The sequence below is a fragment of the Suncus etruscus genome, chromosome 3 (assembly GCF_024139225.1).
Source record: "Suncus etruscus isolate mSunEtr1 chromosome 3, mSunEtr1.pri.cur, whole genome shotgun sequence".
Taxonomy (NCBI): Eukaryota; Metazoa; Chordata; class Mammalia; order Eulipotyphla; family Soricidae; genus Suncus; species Suncus etruscus.
Window position 1 is genome coordinate 13376724 of NC_064850.1, and position 16245 is coordinate 13392968.

Genomic DNA, 16245 nt, shown 5'->3' on the forward strand with positions numbered 1-16245 from the left:
AGTGACAAGATGTTTTCCTTGAAGCAGGAAACATATAAAGGAGAAATCATTTCCTTCATGAACAGAGTGAAAATGGCAAGAAAGGTAAATGTTTTTTTATGGGGAAGAAGACATTCAAACAAAAATGTCAAGACATTTAAACATCCAAGTATCAGAACTCATACAAATGGAAGCCGAGTAAGAGACTGTAAGGATCAGATGGCTTTGACCACTGGGGAATAGCAAAGGCAAAAGATGTAAGTGCACCTATGTGGCAAGTGGCTTAGTGAACCAGAATATGACTATGTAGGAAAAGAGGGCTGGGCCAAAGTTAGGATTTATACTTCTTTATGCAATAGATTTTTCCCTCTCTCCTCTCCTCTCCTCCCCTCCCCTCCCTCTCCCTCTCTCTTTTTGGTTTTTGGGTCAAGCCGGCAATGCTCATGGGTTACTCCTGACTCTGAGCTCAGAAATTGCTTCTGGCAGGCTCAGAAGACCGTCTGGAATGCCAAGATTCGAACCACTATCAGTCCTGGGTCGGGTGCATGCAAGGCAAACACCCTACCGTTGTGTTATCTCTCTGGTTTCTAGATCTGTTGTTTTCTAATATTTTTACTGCACAGGTATTTAGTAGGGAAATATGCAACAGGTATAGAGCTAGAGAGTATAGCAATTAAAATCTTACAATATAACTGATCCAGATTAAATCCCTACTACCATATGTGATCTCCTGAGCACTGACAGGACTCACTTCTAAACTAAAAAGAGTCAGGAATAGGTCCTGATCACCACTGTTTATAGCCCCAACTCCCACAGTCACAAAAAAAGAAAAGAATAAGGAATTAGAAACTTGGTGATTAGAAAGAAGTGTGATCTTCACTAAGAAGCTGGCTTGAGCGTAACTATTCCCACTGTACATGGGGAACATCATGCTTTATAAACAGGAGCTATACATGGGTCATGGCATCAATTTGAGCTACAATTTTAAAATATAAAATTTTAGGATTAGGAATTTAGCTCAAGTGCTAAAGCACATCCTTGCATGTGGTAAGGCCCTAGGTCCAATCCCCAATGCACATGACCCGTAAGCATTGCCAGGTTAAACCATTACATTAATTATAACTAAAACAAATACAAAATTCAGGGCTGGAGAGTACAGCAAATAGGCAAGACTTGCCTTGCATGCAGATGTCCAGGTTCGATTCCCACCATCCTGTATGGTCCCCAAAGCATTGCGAAAAGTAATTTGAGTGCAGAGCCAGAAATAACCCTTGAGAATGCTAGGTGTAGCCCAAAAATAAAATATAATTTATAAAAAAGAAAAAAAAAAAAAAAAAGCTCTACAAGATAGTGAGACTGAGTAGTAATAGTTAGGGATGAGGGAAAATTTCTTTGCATGTGCAAGGACCCAGGATTGATCCCTGATACTGTCTCCTTCTCTGTTCATTACTACCAGTATGGCTTTGGGAAGCCCCCAGCACTGCCTGTCCTGAACAGTTTCATATCTCAAGGGCTGTGCAGTGAAATATTAGCTCAATTGACCCAGTACCCTGAAGTAGGCCCAGATCCACTGAGCACTGCTTGGGAGACCTTTCGTGCCCCCGTCCCCCTGCAAAGAGAATGCCACATGAAGAAGAAGAAGAGGAAGAGGAGAAGGAGGAGGAGGAGGAGGAGGAAGAAGAGGAAGAAGAAGAAGAAGAAGAAGAAGAAGAAGAAGAAGAAGAAGAAGAAGAAGAAGAAGAAGAAGAAGAAGAAGAAGAAGAAGAAGAAAGTGAGTGAAAGGGGAGAAGGTGGGAGAGGAAGAGAAGGAAGGGGAAAAGTAAAGAATAGAGGAAGGGGAAAACAAATAGAAGTCAGAGTGATAGCATAGCAAGTAAGGTGTTGCATTACATGTGGACAAACCAGGTTTGGTTCCTGGCATCCCATATGGTCCCATGAGCCTGCCAGGAGTGATTTCTGATTTTAGAGCCAGGAATAAGTTCTGAGTGCCATAGAATATGGGAGGGAGAAATGAAGGAAAGGAGGGAAAGAGGAAGGGAAGGAAGGAAGGAAGGAAGGAAGGAAGGAAGGAAGGAAGGAAGGAAGGAAGGAAGGAAGGAAGGAAGGGAGGGAGGGAAGGAGGGAGGGAGGGAGGGAGGGAGGGAGGGAGGGAGGGAGGGGAGGGGCGGGAGGAACGAAAGGAGAAAAGGAAAGAAGGAAGGAGGGAAGGAAGGGAGTGAGGGAGGGAAGGAAGGGAAGAAGAAACGGAGGGAAGGAAGGGAGTGAGGGAGGGAAGGAAGGGAAGAAGAAACGGAGGGAAGGAAGGAAAGGATGAGGGAGGAAGGGAGGGAGGGAGGGAGGGAGGGAGGGAGGAAGGAAGGAAGGAAGGAAGGAAGGAAGGAAGGAAGGAAGGAAGGAAGGAAGGAAGGAAGGAAGGAAGGAAGGAAGGAAGGAAGGAAGGAAGGAAGGAAAGAAGGAAAGAAGGAAAGAAGGAAAGAAGGAAAGAAGGAAAGAAGGAAGGAAAAAGGAAAGATAAGTGGGAGAAGAAAAGGGAGAGAAAAAATGAATAGAAGGATTTTAATAATGGGAGAAAACTGAATAATTTAGTACACCATCTAAAAACCCAGCCAAATTAGTTTCTCCAAGTGAAAAATGCCCTTCTCACCTCCAGAGAATACTTTGGTGTTGCCACTGTTGAAAGCCAGGCAAAATATGTTAGAATGGTGTTCTCCCTTCAGTTGTACAGGCTTGACTCTGGAATGAATAGCTTGTTCCATGTGCCATAGCAGAACTCGGCGATCGTCTCCTCCTTGAGAAGAAATAAGACAGTTAAAATAGATGTTTTCAAACTGACACTTGGTTTTGCTAGTCTGCTTTTGCCATCCTTTACTAGCATCTAGCATTTTGCTAGCATCTCCCCAACTCCAGAAGATTCTGACAGAGCACATGAATCCAATACCCTGCCTTCTTAACCATCAGTAGACACATGGCTTCTCAGCCACTCACTTTCCCCTAAGATTTAAATCTTGAAAAGAAACAAAGCAAAATGGTAAATGAAGGCTGGGAGATAACATGCCAAAGATCTGGGTTTGATCCTGGCAAAGGACAATCTTCTAAGCAAATAGTAACCCCTGAGCACCAAGCTATGCATAACCCCTTGGCATAACCCTAAAATAAAGCAACAAAAACGAAGAGATAATGGGGCCGGAGAGATAGCATGGAGGTAAGGCGTTTGCCTCTCATGCAGAAGGTCATCGGTTCGAATCCCGGCGTCCCATATGGTCCCCCATGCTTGCCAGGAGCGACTTCTGAGCCTGGAGCCAGGAGTAACCCCTGAGCACTGCCGGGTGAGACCCAAAAACCAAAAAAAAAAAAAAAAAAAAAAAAAAAAACGAAGAGATAAGAATAGACAGACATTAGGGGCCAGAGTGATAGTACAGTGAACAGGGTGCTTGCCTTGCATGCAGCCAACACAAGTTTGAGCACTGGAATCCCATATGGTCCCGCAAGCCCGTTAAGAATGATTCCTGAGGCTGGAGAGATAGCATGAAGGTAGGGCATTTGCCTTGCATGCAGAAGGATGGTGATTTGAATCCCAGCATCCCATATGGTCCTCTGAGCCTGCCAGGAGCTATTTCTGAGTGTAGAGTCAGGAGTAACCCCTGAGCACTGCCGGGTATGACCCAAAAACAAACAAACAAAAAAAGAATGATTCCTGGAGGCCAGAGCAGTGGCATAGGCTGTAAGGCATCTGCCTTGCTCGCACCAGCCTAGAATGGACTGCAGTTCAATCCCCTGGCGTCCCATATGGTCCCCCAAGCCAGGAGTGATTTCTGAGCACAGAGTCAGGAGTAACGCCTGAGCGTCACCAGGTGTGGCCCAAAAACCACACACACACACACACACACAGAATGATTCCTGAGTGCATATTTCTACTTGTTTATGTTTACATATCTGTCTATAAAAGTTATAGAGGATACTATCTTCAGCAGATAATTAATTTTTTTATTATTTCACAGTACTTTTAATAATGGTTTTTCATGCACATTATTCCAACAGCATGTCCATTATCAACGCACTCATCTCCCTCACACCAAGTACTCCAATGCCCTTTCCCTTCAAGTGACCCACAAACCAACTTAATTCTGTGGATCAGTTCTCCCACTATGTTGCCTTTGGTCCTTTGTTGCTACCTTGCTGTATCTCTCTCTCTTTCACACATGAGAAATCAATCACTCTGAAGCTGGAACGGTGGCGCAAGTGGTAAGGTGTCTGCCTTGCCCGCGCTAACCTAGGATGGACTGCGGTTTTATATCCCCCCCCCCCCCAAGGTCCCATATGGTCCTCCAAGCCAGGAGTGATTTCTGAGTGCATAGCCAGGAGTAACCCCTGAGCGCCACCGGGTGTGGCCCAACCCCACCCCCAAAGAAATCAAACACTCTGGTGATTTCACTTTGTGGTGACATCTACCCCATTCTTCCTAATTTCACTCAGCGTGATGCCCGCTAGACCCATCTTTGACTTTGTTCTTCCTTAGAGCTATATAGTAGCTATATATACTATACACCACACACACACATATACATACTTTATATGTATATACAATATATACTACCGTATTTTCCGGCGTGTAAGATGACTGGACATATAAGACAACCCCCTACTTTTCCTGTTAAAATATAGGTTTTGGGCTATATTCACTGTATAAGACAACCTCTCTTAACGCAGACCAAATGGAAATTAAAAAATATAAGATTTGATTTCAATATGGAAATTTTAATTCAAATGCTTATGTCAGGCACGTACTTAGCTGGAAAACTGTCCCTTATAAACATAAGGCTATTTGTCATCAAACATGTAAACATAAAACCGTGATCTACATTGAAAGCAGGGAGAGGGCTCCTCCAAGAGCAGCTGGCTGGGGTGCAGAGATTAATAGGACTACTAGAGGGAACAGAGTGCCTCCTCTGTGTCCCATAAAAGCTGAACAGAGAGATGCCAGTGGTAAGATGGGGGCAAATCATTCGTCTCTGAAGCTGGAGTAAGTTTCAGTATGCCATATACGGACATATAAGATGACCCCCAACTTTTTGGGGCCACACCCAGTGACACTCAGGGGTTACTCCTGGCTATGCGCTCAGAAGTCGCTCCTGGCGAGGGGGACCATATGGGACACCGGGGGATCGAACCTCGGTCCATCCAAGGCTAGTGCAGGCAAGGCAGGCACCTTACCTCTAGCGCCACTGCCCGGCCCCTCAACCCCCAATTTTTAAGAAGTTTTTCATGGGTTAAAAAGTCATCTTATATGGCAGAAAATATGGTATATACTAGCTCTATATTCTACAACTTCTTGATCCATTCATCTATATTTGGACATCTGGGTTGTTTCTGTATCTTGGCTTTTGTACTAAGTGTGGTGATCAACAGAGGAGTGTATATATCCTCTTAAATAAAAGTATTTGTGTTAGGGCAGGGGTCTCAAACTCGCGGCCCACGGGCCATTTGCAGCCCTCCATACAACATTTTGTGGCCCGCAGCTGGCCTTCAAATATCACAGTGGCCTTCAAATATCACAGTATTTGCGATTATTCGCTTACCGAATAATTGCAATAAAAATTGCATTAGTAAGAAAAAAATCACATTAAACATTCGCATACCCCGAGCAGTTCCGTTCAGAGTATGCAAATGTTTAATGCGACTTTTTGCGATTATTTTTCTTACTAATGCGATTTTTTATTGGGAATATTCAGTAAGCGAATAATTGTGAATTCTTTGTGCCTAGCGCAAACGTCATTTCCGCTGCTCCTGCCCCGCTGTCCCTTGCATTATAGGAGGCCTAAGGGAGAGAAGTTTATTACAGAATTAGATTTTGTCATACCTTCATCATGACTTCATCAAAGCCTGCAGTGAAAAGAAAGATTGATGATGAGCACAGACAATTTCAGGAAAAGTGGGAGACGCAGTATTTCTTTGTTGAGCACAGGGGCATCCCCACATGTCTTATTTGCTCAGAGAAAGTTGCAGTGCACAAGGAATACAACTTGAAATGCCATTATTCAACTAAACATGCTGAGGAATGTACAAAATATCAAGGAAATAAGAGAGCCAAGCAGGTTGCCAGTCTTAAAGCATGTCTAATGAGGCAACAAGATTTCTTCAAGAAAGCAACCAGAGAGAATGTTGCATCAGTCGAAGCTAGTTACATGGTTAGTGAGATGATTGCTAAGGCAGGCAAACCATTCACAGAAAGAGAGTTTGTTAAAAAAAAAATGCATGTTACAGGCTGCACATATTATCTGACCGGAAAAGAAAGGTCAGTTTAGCAAAATCAGCCTTTCTGCCAACACTGTGGCAGAGCACATTTCTGACATGTCAAGTGACATGGATCATCAACTGTGTGAGAAAGCCAAAAGTTTTGATGCATACTCAATTGCTCTTGGTGAGGGCACAGATATAACAGACACTGCGCAGCTCACAATTTATGTCCGTGGTGTTGATTGCAATTTTGAATTGACAGAGGAGCTGCTCACAATAATTCCAATGCATGGCCAGACCACCGCTGAGATATTTCAGCATCTGTGTGATGCCATTGAGAATGCAGGTTGCCATGGAAGAGGTTTGTTGGAATAATAACCAATGGAGTGCCATGGAAGAGGTTTGTTGGAATAATAACCAATGGAGCGCCATGGAAGAGGTTTGTTGGAATAATAACCGATGGAGCGCCATCGATGACAGAGAGGAAAAATGAACTGGTGGCACTTGTTCAAAAAAAACTTGCAGAGGAGGGTGTAGAGAAGGCCATTGCTCTTCACTGCATTATCCATCAGCAGGCCCTTTGCAGTAAATGCCTGCCGTGTGACAATGTGATGTCTGTTGTGAAATGCAGCAACCAAATCAGATCCAGGCGCTTAAAGCACAGGAGGTTTCGTGCTTTTTTAGAGGAAATGAAGTCAGAATATGGAGATGTGCTCTATTTCACCGAGGTACGTTGGCTCAGCAGGGGAAATGTCCTGAAAAGATTTTTTGAGTTGAGAAAGTGAAAGTCTTCATGGAGAAGGATGGGAATGCTGTTTCTGAGTTGAGTGATCACAAATGGGTCATGGACTTAGCTTTTCTTGTTGACATCACACATAAGCTGAATGTACTAAATAAGATGTTACAAGGCCTGGGGCAGCTTATCAATGCTGCCTATGACAACATGAGAGCATTCTCCACAAAACTTTTGTTATGGAAATCCCAGCTCTCTCAGACAAACCTTTGCCATTTCCCAGCATGCAAGGAACTTGTGGATGCAGGCATACCATTCAGTGGTGAGAAATATGCTGATGCTATTTTTAAGCTAGAGAAGGAATTTGATCACAGATTTGCAGACTTCAAAAAGCACAGAGCCACTTTCCAAATTTTTGTGGAACCATTTTCCTTTGATGTGCAAGATGCTCCTCCTGTGCTTCAAATGGAGCTCACTGACCTGCAATGCAACTCTGATCTCAAAGCCAACTTCAGGGAGATTAGTGGAAAAGCAGACATGCATGGGCAGTTTTTGAGAGAATTGCCCCCAGCTTCCCTGAGCTTTCCCAAATGTTCAAGCACACCATGTGCCTTTTTGGGAGCACATATTTGTGTGAAAAGTTACTCTCCACATTGAACTTCAATAAGTCAAAGTACAGGTCTAGACTTAATGATGATCATCTTCCAGCCATACTGAGGGTCTCAACTGCTTCCTCTCTAAAGCCAAATGTGGTTCAGATTTGTGAGAAGAAGCACTGTCAAGTCTCTGGCAGCAACAAGGAATAGGCAAAAGATGCCATGTTCAGAAGAACTGTTCATGATCTTCACTCAATGTTCTATTCATGTTCAGAAGAAATAATTAAAACTGTTAATAATGACGTTTGAGGACTTTTTTTTTTTTTTTTGTGAAATCCCTTATGCGGCCCTGCCTCCTGCGGCCCCCAGGTAAATTGAGTTTGAGACTCCTGTGTTAGGAAATAGATGCCAAGAAGTGGCACTGCTAGGCTATAAGGAAATTTTATTCCACCCCCCCCCTTTTTTTTTTAAAGAAATCTCCATATTGCTTTTTATAGATACTGAACTAGATGACATTTCCACCAACAGTGAATGAAGATTCCTTTCTCAATACAGCATGCCAACACTGGTTGTTTCCAGACTTTTGTTTTTGTTTTTGTTTTTCAGGCCACACCCATTTGATGCTCAGGGGTTACTCCTGGCTACGCACTCAGAAATTGCCCCTGGCTTGGGGGGACCATATGGGACACCGGGGGATCGAACCGCGGTCCTTCCTTGGCTAGCGCTTGCAAGGCAGACACCTTACCTCTAGCGCCACCTCACCGGCCTGTGTTTCCAGACTTCTTTTTTTTTTTTTTTAGAGACAAGGTCTCGCTATGTTGCCCAGGCTGGAGTGCAGTGGCTATTCACAGGCGCGATCCCACTACTGATCAGCACGAGAGCTTTGACCTGCTCCGTTTCCGACCTGGACCGGTTCACCCCTCCTTAGGCAACCTGGTGGCCCAGAACTCCTGGACTCAAGCAATCCTCCGGCCTCAGCCTCCCGAGTAGCTGGGCCGACAGGCGCGGGCCATAACGCCCGGCGTTTCCAGACTTTTTGATATAATATCTCACTATTGTAATTTGCATTTCCTAACCATGAATGACAATAGCACTTTTTCTATTTCTGTTGGTCATTATAGTTCTTTTTTTTTTTTTTTTGGTTTTTGGGCCACACCCGGCTGTGCTCAGGGGTTACTCCTGGTTGTCTGCTCAGAAATAGCTCCTGGCAGGCACGGGGGACCATATGGGACACCGGGATTCGAACCAACCACCTTTGGTCCTGGATCGGCTGCTTGCAAGGCAAACACCACTGTGCTATCTCTCCGGGCCCTCATTATAGTTCTTCTTTGAGAAAGTGTCTATTCATTTCCTCTCCACGTTTGTGGGTGAGGTCACTGGATTTTTTGTTGAGTTTTATGAATGCTTTATAAACTTTGGGTATCAATCCTTTATCTAATTTATTGTGTGAAAATAACTCTTCCATTTAGAAATGTCTTTTTATTAGAGCGTGAGGGTTTTTTAATATTAATATTTTAATATTCAGAAGCTTTTTAATTTCATACAGTCCCCTTTTATTTTGGTTTGTTGTCTTTGCCACTGTAGTCATCTCACTAAAGACACCTCTGCAATCAATTTCTCAATTTCCTGGAGAGTTCTTCCAATATTTTACTTCAATGAATTTATGAATTTTATTTTATGGATTATGGTCTAATTCTGATATCGCTAATGGTATGATGTATGGTTTTATTTTTTTTAATATAACTATCTAGTTTTCAAAACAGTATTTTAAGAGATTTTCCTATTAGCACCATCGTCAGAGATTAGCTTCCCATAAATCTGGAGGCTTAATGCAGGACTCTCAATTCTGTTCTATTAGTCTGCAGTTCTATCTTTATTCCTGTACCAATCAGCTTTGATTGGTAGTATAATTCAAAGTCAGGAAATGCAATGTCTCGTCATCATTCCCCACCTTAGCTTACTTTGGCTATTTTTTGAGTTTTAAACAACAGAAGGTTACCTTTGTTTCCTGATCCATCCTGCTATTCTATGCCATATTAAAGGGGAGTCAAATCAATTGACATTTAGAGAAATCATGAACAAGAAGGTATGTCTATAAGAACAAGAGCCATGTCTATAAGTAAAGTTTGATCGCTTGTGCTCTGTATCTTTTTGTGATCTTTAAGTGTCCTTGCCAGGGTGGGGTTAGATTCCAAATAATGTAAGCAGCTGTTTAAAGGTGGTTGGTTCGAATCCCGGTGTCCCATATGGTCCCCCGTGCCTGCCAGGAGCTATTTCTGAGCAGACAGCCAGGAGTAACCCCTGAGCACTGCCGGGTGTGGCCTAAAAACCAAAAAAAAAAAAAAAAAAAAGAATTGTCACACTCTATTCTGAGTGACAATCTTGCTGGTTAGATTCTTTGTTTAAAATTTTTACTCAATACTTTGTATATGTTACTCCATTATTTTTTTCTTGTTTATTTTATTTATTTATTTTTCTTGTTAGGCAAGCTATTCTAATTCAAAATATTTTAAAAATTCAAAAAAACAAAAAGAAAAAAAGGGAGGGCAGAGAGATAGCATGGAGGTAGAGCGTTTGCCTTGAATGCGGAAGGACAGTGGTTCGAATCCCGGCATCTCATATGGCCCCCCGAGCCTGCCAGAAGCGATTTCTGTATGTAGAGCCAGGAGTACACTGCTTGGTGTGTCCAAAAAACAAAAACAAAAGACAAAAAGAAACAAAATATTTTAAAAATAATTTTGTTACTCCATTGTTTTCTTACTTGTATAGTCCACTAGAGAAATCTGCTTGCCATTTTGGTTACAAAATGTAGTGGTGTCGTTTTGTTTGGGGTTTACTATGGGTGATACTTTTTGGTCCTTACATCTGTGCCCATCTCACCCATCAGATTAGGAAAATTTTCCCTAATTATCTCTTCAATTAAGCTTTCATCTTTCTTCTTTTCTTGGATTTCTATGATTCTAAAATTGTTCCTCTTGACATTGTCAATAATTTCCCTTAGGTTCTCTTCATTTTTCCTTTATCTTTTTTCTATTTCCTTTTCTTCATTTGTGATATTTTTAATTTGCTTATGGTATCTTTAAGTGTATTGATTCACTTTTCAGCTTCATCCGTATTGCTTCTAAGACTTCTTACTGCATTTTTAAGTTGTGTATCTTCTATTTGGATCATTTCTTTCAAGTTCTGTTCAAGTTTATTGATTCTTTGCTTGAACATCATTTTAGGATTGGTGAGTATTGTTATGATTGTTGTCCTAAATTACAGAGGGCTGATGGCACTAATGATCCCCTGGGTTTTTGTTTTCTGTTGTCATAGATGTTACATTTACCCTGAATGAAGATTAGACTGGATCAGTGTTTTTGGTTTTGTTTTTGTGCCACATTCACTGACGCTCAGGGATTACTCCTGGCTATGCGCTTAGAAATCGCTCCTGGCTTGGGGGGACCATATGGGACACCAGGGAATAGAACCTCGGTCCGTCCTAGGCTAGTGCTTGCAAGGCAGACAGACACCTTACCTCTAGCGCCATGCTCCGGCCCCATGGATCAGTGCTGGTTTTGTCAAAAGGGTATTCCTTGGTTAGAAGCTGGGAATGAGTGAGTGTCTAGAAGATCCTGGTACCTTTGATACTCCAACAGTTATAGTTAGGTCCTAACTTTTTTTTTTTTTTTTTGGAAGGGGCATATCCAGTGGCGCTCAGGGGTTACTCCTGGCTCTATACTCAGAAATTGCTCCTGCAGGCTCAGGGAACATATGGGATGCCGAGAATCGAACCTGGGTCTGCCCCAGGTCGTCCTCATTCAGGGCAAACACCCTACCACTGTGCTATTGTTCCAGGCCCCAGTCCTAACATTTTAATGGTATGGATGCAGTGACAGGCCATAGCTAGAACACATAAGCCTGTTGCTGAGCTGAGTAAGCCACATCAAGCTAAGGAAAGTAGGGTCAAAAGGAGCATGCCAGCATATATTATTTCAGAATTTTTTAAAAGTAAAACGTATGTAACATGAAATTTTTTTAGGGACTGAGCCAGGACCTCATACATCAAGACAATTAATTGTTCTACCAGTGAGCCATATTCTCAGCTCCTACTACGTTTAATTATTTTAAGTGTATTTTAACTGGAGGTCTTGACCCAGGCTCAATTATCTAATATTTCACATTTTGCCTCCATTAATGTGACCACTTTAGGTAAATCATATATTTGCCCTTTTGTGCCTGGTCTATTCACTAGCAGAATGTGTATTAATTTTTTATTATTTTATGGGTATAATATTGGTTTTAAGAGTGCAAATATTTGGAGGCCAGAAAGACAGTTCAGTGGGTAAAAGCACTTGTCATGCATTAAGCCAACCTGGAACTGCATATGATCCCCTGAGCCCCACTAAGAGCGTCCCCTTTCCATAGAGCCAGAAGTCAGCTCAGCAAGTGTTGCCCCAAACCAAATTAAAAAAAAAAAAATGGAGCCACAGTGATAGCACAGTAGTATGGCATTTGCCTGCTATAGTAGTATGGCATTTGCATGCTATAACCCAGGACAGGCCCAAGTTCAATCCCCCGCATCCCATATGATCCCCCAAACCTGCCAGAAGTAATTCCTGAGCAGAGCCAGGAGTAACCCCTGAGCTCCACTGGGTGTGACCCAACCCCGCCCTCCCACCAAAGTGCAAATGTTGGCATCTTTTATGAGTAGATAATATTCATTTAGCATAAGGTTCATCCACATAGTTAAGAACCAGAACTTTGCTCGTCATCCATTTATTTATTTAGGTTTTGGGGCCAGGCCTGGCAGTGCTCAGGGATTATTCTTTGCTTTTTGCTCAGGGATTGCGCATGGCAGGGCTTGGGGAATCACATGGGACTGAATGCTGGTCAGCAGTGTACAAGACAAGCACCATGTCCTCTGCACTATCTCTCTGTTAAATACCCTTTTATATTGCTGTAGGGTTTTTCTTTCAGCTTGTAAACATACATGAAAAAGATTTCAGCCTGGCTTTTATCTCAACATATTTATTCTTCTGTTCAGTAGGTGATATTACCACTCTGTGAACTTTAATCTTTTACTCCTAAGAGAGCTTGTTTGCCACATAGCCCACTTAATTGAATTAAGCTGTTATTTTCCTAAAGTTGAAAGTAACACAGTTAATTCATACACATCTTCACTTGTGATTATGCAGATCCTTTTTTCAAGGGAGAGTCACAGACACAAAACAATGTACTACTAATTCAAGGGTCTAAGTCTGAAACCCAAAATTAATTTGCAAATATCCTTTCTATCAAAATGCAAAGACCAGGGAGTAAGGATGCTGCACAACTTTGTACAGGAAAGAAAAGTATTTTCAATTTGTTCATTTTTACCCCCCTGGAGATGCCTAGGACATTGCTGGCATGTGCTATCTGTCTATATTAAGCATTAATCATTAAGTGTAAGATTTTTGGAGCTTTAAGTACATTTACATTTTCTCATTTTCATCAACCATCAGCACTATTCATCCCCATCTTCCTAAGCAAAAATTATGTACCCATTAAACTACAACTACAACCACTACAACCACAATTCTATCTCTAGCAACACTATTTCATAGCAATATAATAAATGAGCAGGATAGTGACCTCATATTAATGGACTCAAAAAATATTAGCCACTTACTATCTAATTATTGATATGTGTCTTAAACTTTATTTCTTTTGTTTGTTTGTTTTTTGTTTTTGGGCCACATCCATCGGTGCTCAGGGGTTACTCCTGGCTGTCTGCTCAGAAATAGCTCCTGGCAGGCTCGGGGGACCATTTGGGACACCAGGATTTGAACCAACCACCTTTGGTCCTGGATCGGCTGCTTGCAAGGCAAACGCCGCTGTGCTATCTCTCCGGGCCCTTAAACTTTATTTCTTTGAAGGGGTGGGGATTGGGGCCATACCCAGCCATGGTCAGGTTACTCCTGGCACTGCACTCAGAAATTACTCCTAGTAGTTTTCAGGAGACCATAGGAGATGCTGGGGATCAAACTTCAGTCAACCACGTGCAAGGCACATACCCTATCTGCTGTGCTATTACTCCAGCCCAACATTATTCCTTCTAAAAGCTGACTATTCTATTGTTTGGGGCTAAAGAGATTGTTTAAGGAGTAAATCTTGCACACTGTTAGATACCTCACACTGAATATGGTCCCCCAAGCACCCCAGGTAGAGCACAAAACACGAGTATTCTGTTGTATTATATGCTATACTTTGTTTCCTCTCATCTTCTGATGGATATGAAGTTTGCTCCTACTTCTGGCTTCTTATGAATGCTATTATGAAGGTATTTGAATACCTACTTTCAACTCTTTGGGGCATATACCCAGAAATAGATTCTTAGTTTATATGGTAATTTAATTAATTTTCTAAGACCTGACACATTTTCCCCCAGAGTGGCTATAATATTTTCCATTCCACCAATAATAAAGCAAGTTGAATTCTTATTCAAAAACACTATTTCTGGCTGATTATTTTTATAATATTGTCATACTAATATAAAAATTGTCTGGTGCTCACTTCGACAGCACATATACTAAAATTGGAACGATATAGCATGGCCCCTGCACAAGGATGACATGCAAATTTGTGAAGCATTCCATATTTTAAAAAAAATGTCTGCAGTCCTTTAACCATCAATAATCTGATATAGGGCCCAGAGAGATAGCACAGCGGTGCTTGCCTTGCAAGCAGCGGATCCAGAACCTAAGGTGGTTGGTTCGAATCCCGGTGTCCCATATGGTCCCCCGTGCCTGCCAGGAGCTATTTCTGAGCAGATGGCCAGGAGTAACCCCTGAGCACCGCCGGGTGTGGTCCAAAAAAAAAAAAATCTGATATAAAATGATTCTCAAACCCTTACTGGATATCTTGAAATATAACATAACAGTTCATTTTTCTTTTTTTTTTTTTGTTTTCGTTTTTGTTTTTGGGTCACACCTGGCAGTGCTCAGGGGTTACTCCTGGCTCCATGCTCAGAAATGGCTCCTGGCAGGCTCAGGGGACCATATGGGATGCTGGAATTCGAACCAATGACCTTCTGCATGAAAGGCAAACACCTTACCTCCATGCTATCTCTCTGGCCCCTCATTTTTCTTTATGTATTAATTATACTTACAAAACCTAAAATTCAGATACCACTCTTCTGCTCACAAACTTCCACCAGACAAAGTCTCTTCCTGCAATATATCTCCATTGGTGTGGCATTTCACAAGAAACAGTCATATATAAATTCTCGATATCAAGACATATTCTCTCCTCCAATCACTTACAAAAACATTAAGAGCTTTTTCCTCCATATCATTTCTGCAGTTAGACCTATTTTCAGTAGGATGTGGTGTGAGACAGAGAAACATTAAAAGCCCCAGGCTTAGGACACAGGTGCATCAGCTCAGTTCTCAATGTTGCTGCCATTTAATAGCTGAGTGACTTTAGGCAGGTTATTAAAATCTCTCTAAACTGTATTTTCTCATCTGCAAAACTAAGAGAACAACGATGTTATAGTTTTACATTAGGATTAATGAGATAGATCTTTGAAAGGGCTTGGCCCACATAGCATAGAATGATACATACATAGCTGCTGCTAAATAAACACTAGTTAAATATTATGCTATACGAAATTCAACTACAATACCTAAATTTGCTTTGGGTCAGGAACTAGCCTAAGGGTTTTATATGTAATAGCTCTTCTAATCCTCTTAATAATCCTGTGACATACAGATCATTATTCATATTATATAGATCAAACTACCAAAGAGCTAAGTAACCTGGGAAACACAGTCACCATGTCTGCGTTTGGCAAGCTCCAAACTCATTCTATTCTCAAAAGAGATGTAAACTCGGCCTGGAAAAACTGTGGGGTCCACTGGTGTTGCATTAAATAATTAATGATGGGGCTGGATGGCGGTGGATGGCGATGGATTTCTCTCTGCCATCCCGGGCCACGTGGCTCCACAACCCCATTCAGCCGGAGGGTCCCAAGTTAGGCGAACGGCGGAATCAGACTCACAGGCAGGCATCAGGAAGCAACAACTTTATTCATGCCCTATCCACCACATGTGTGTGGCCTACTCATAACCTTTCAAGCATTCAGCCATTCTAGGCTACCCTGCGTCTTAACCCTTTCAGCCATCTTCCCTTTGTCCTCCATCCTGGTCCAAGACCAAAAGAGGCAAAGAACTAAAGCCAGCGAGCGCTGCAGGGCCCCCAGCTAATCCCCTGGCTCCAGGGTTATCTACCTATTCCAAGACCCCTCCCAGGAATCCGCTGGGTCTTGCAGGTAAGGTCACACCTAATTAATATCCGGTTCCCAAGACCCCTCCCAGAAATGGGTGGGTCTCAGATAGGTACACCCACACACTGGCCACGCAACTGAAAGCTGGCAATAGTGGGAGGAGAGAGTGGGCCAAGTCCAAAGCCATGTCTATTGAACCCATCATTCACAATCACTACTTTGCCAGTGACCCTATTTCACCACACTCTAACCAACACTCCAGGTATGCTGGTACTTGGACTGACCTCACCAGGACTCTTTTGAAGTGAATGTGGGTACCCACTCACCCCTGTCTTCTTGTACTTCAGGAAGCCCTAGAAGCTTAAAAAACATGCCCTATAAAAGCTACAGTATCAGCAATAGAGCTCGGAACTCCTGGAGAGCACAGCACAATAACTCAATTTTTAATACTCTCATTC

The 16245-nt window shown here is 42.3% G+C and overlaps 1 protein-coding gene and 1 pseudogene across 1 annotated transcript in view; one reads left to right on the top strand and one right to left on the bottom strand.

The window, feature by feature from the left end:
• Positions 1-16245, bottom strand: part of DCAF5 (DDB1 and CUL4 associated factor 5) — a 118091-nt gene that overhangs the window by 78773 nt on the left and 23073 nt on the right. The window contains exon 2 of the mRNA XM_049770327.1: positions 2624-2767. Within this exon, the coding sequence (XP_049626284.1) occupies positions 2624-2767 (144 nt within the window). The remainder of the gene's footprint in view (positions 1-2623; positions 2768-16245) is intronic.
• Positions 14069-14165, top strand: LOC126004814 (uncharacterized; annotated as a pseudogene).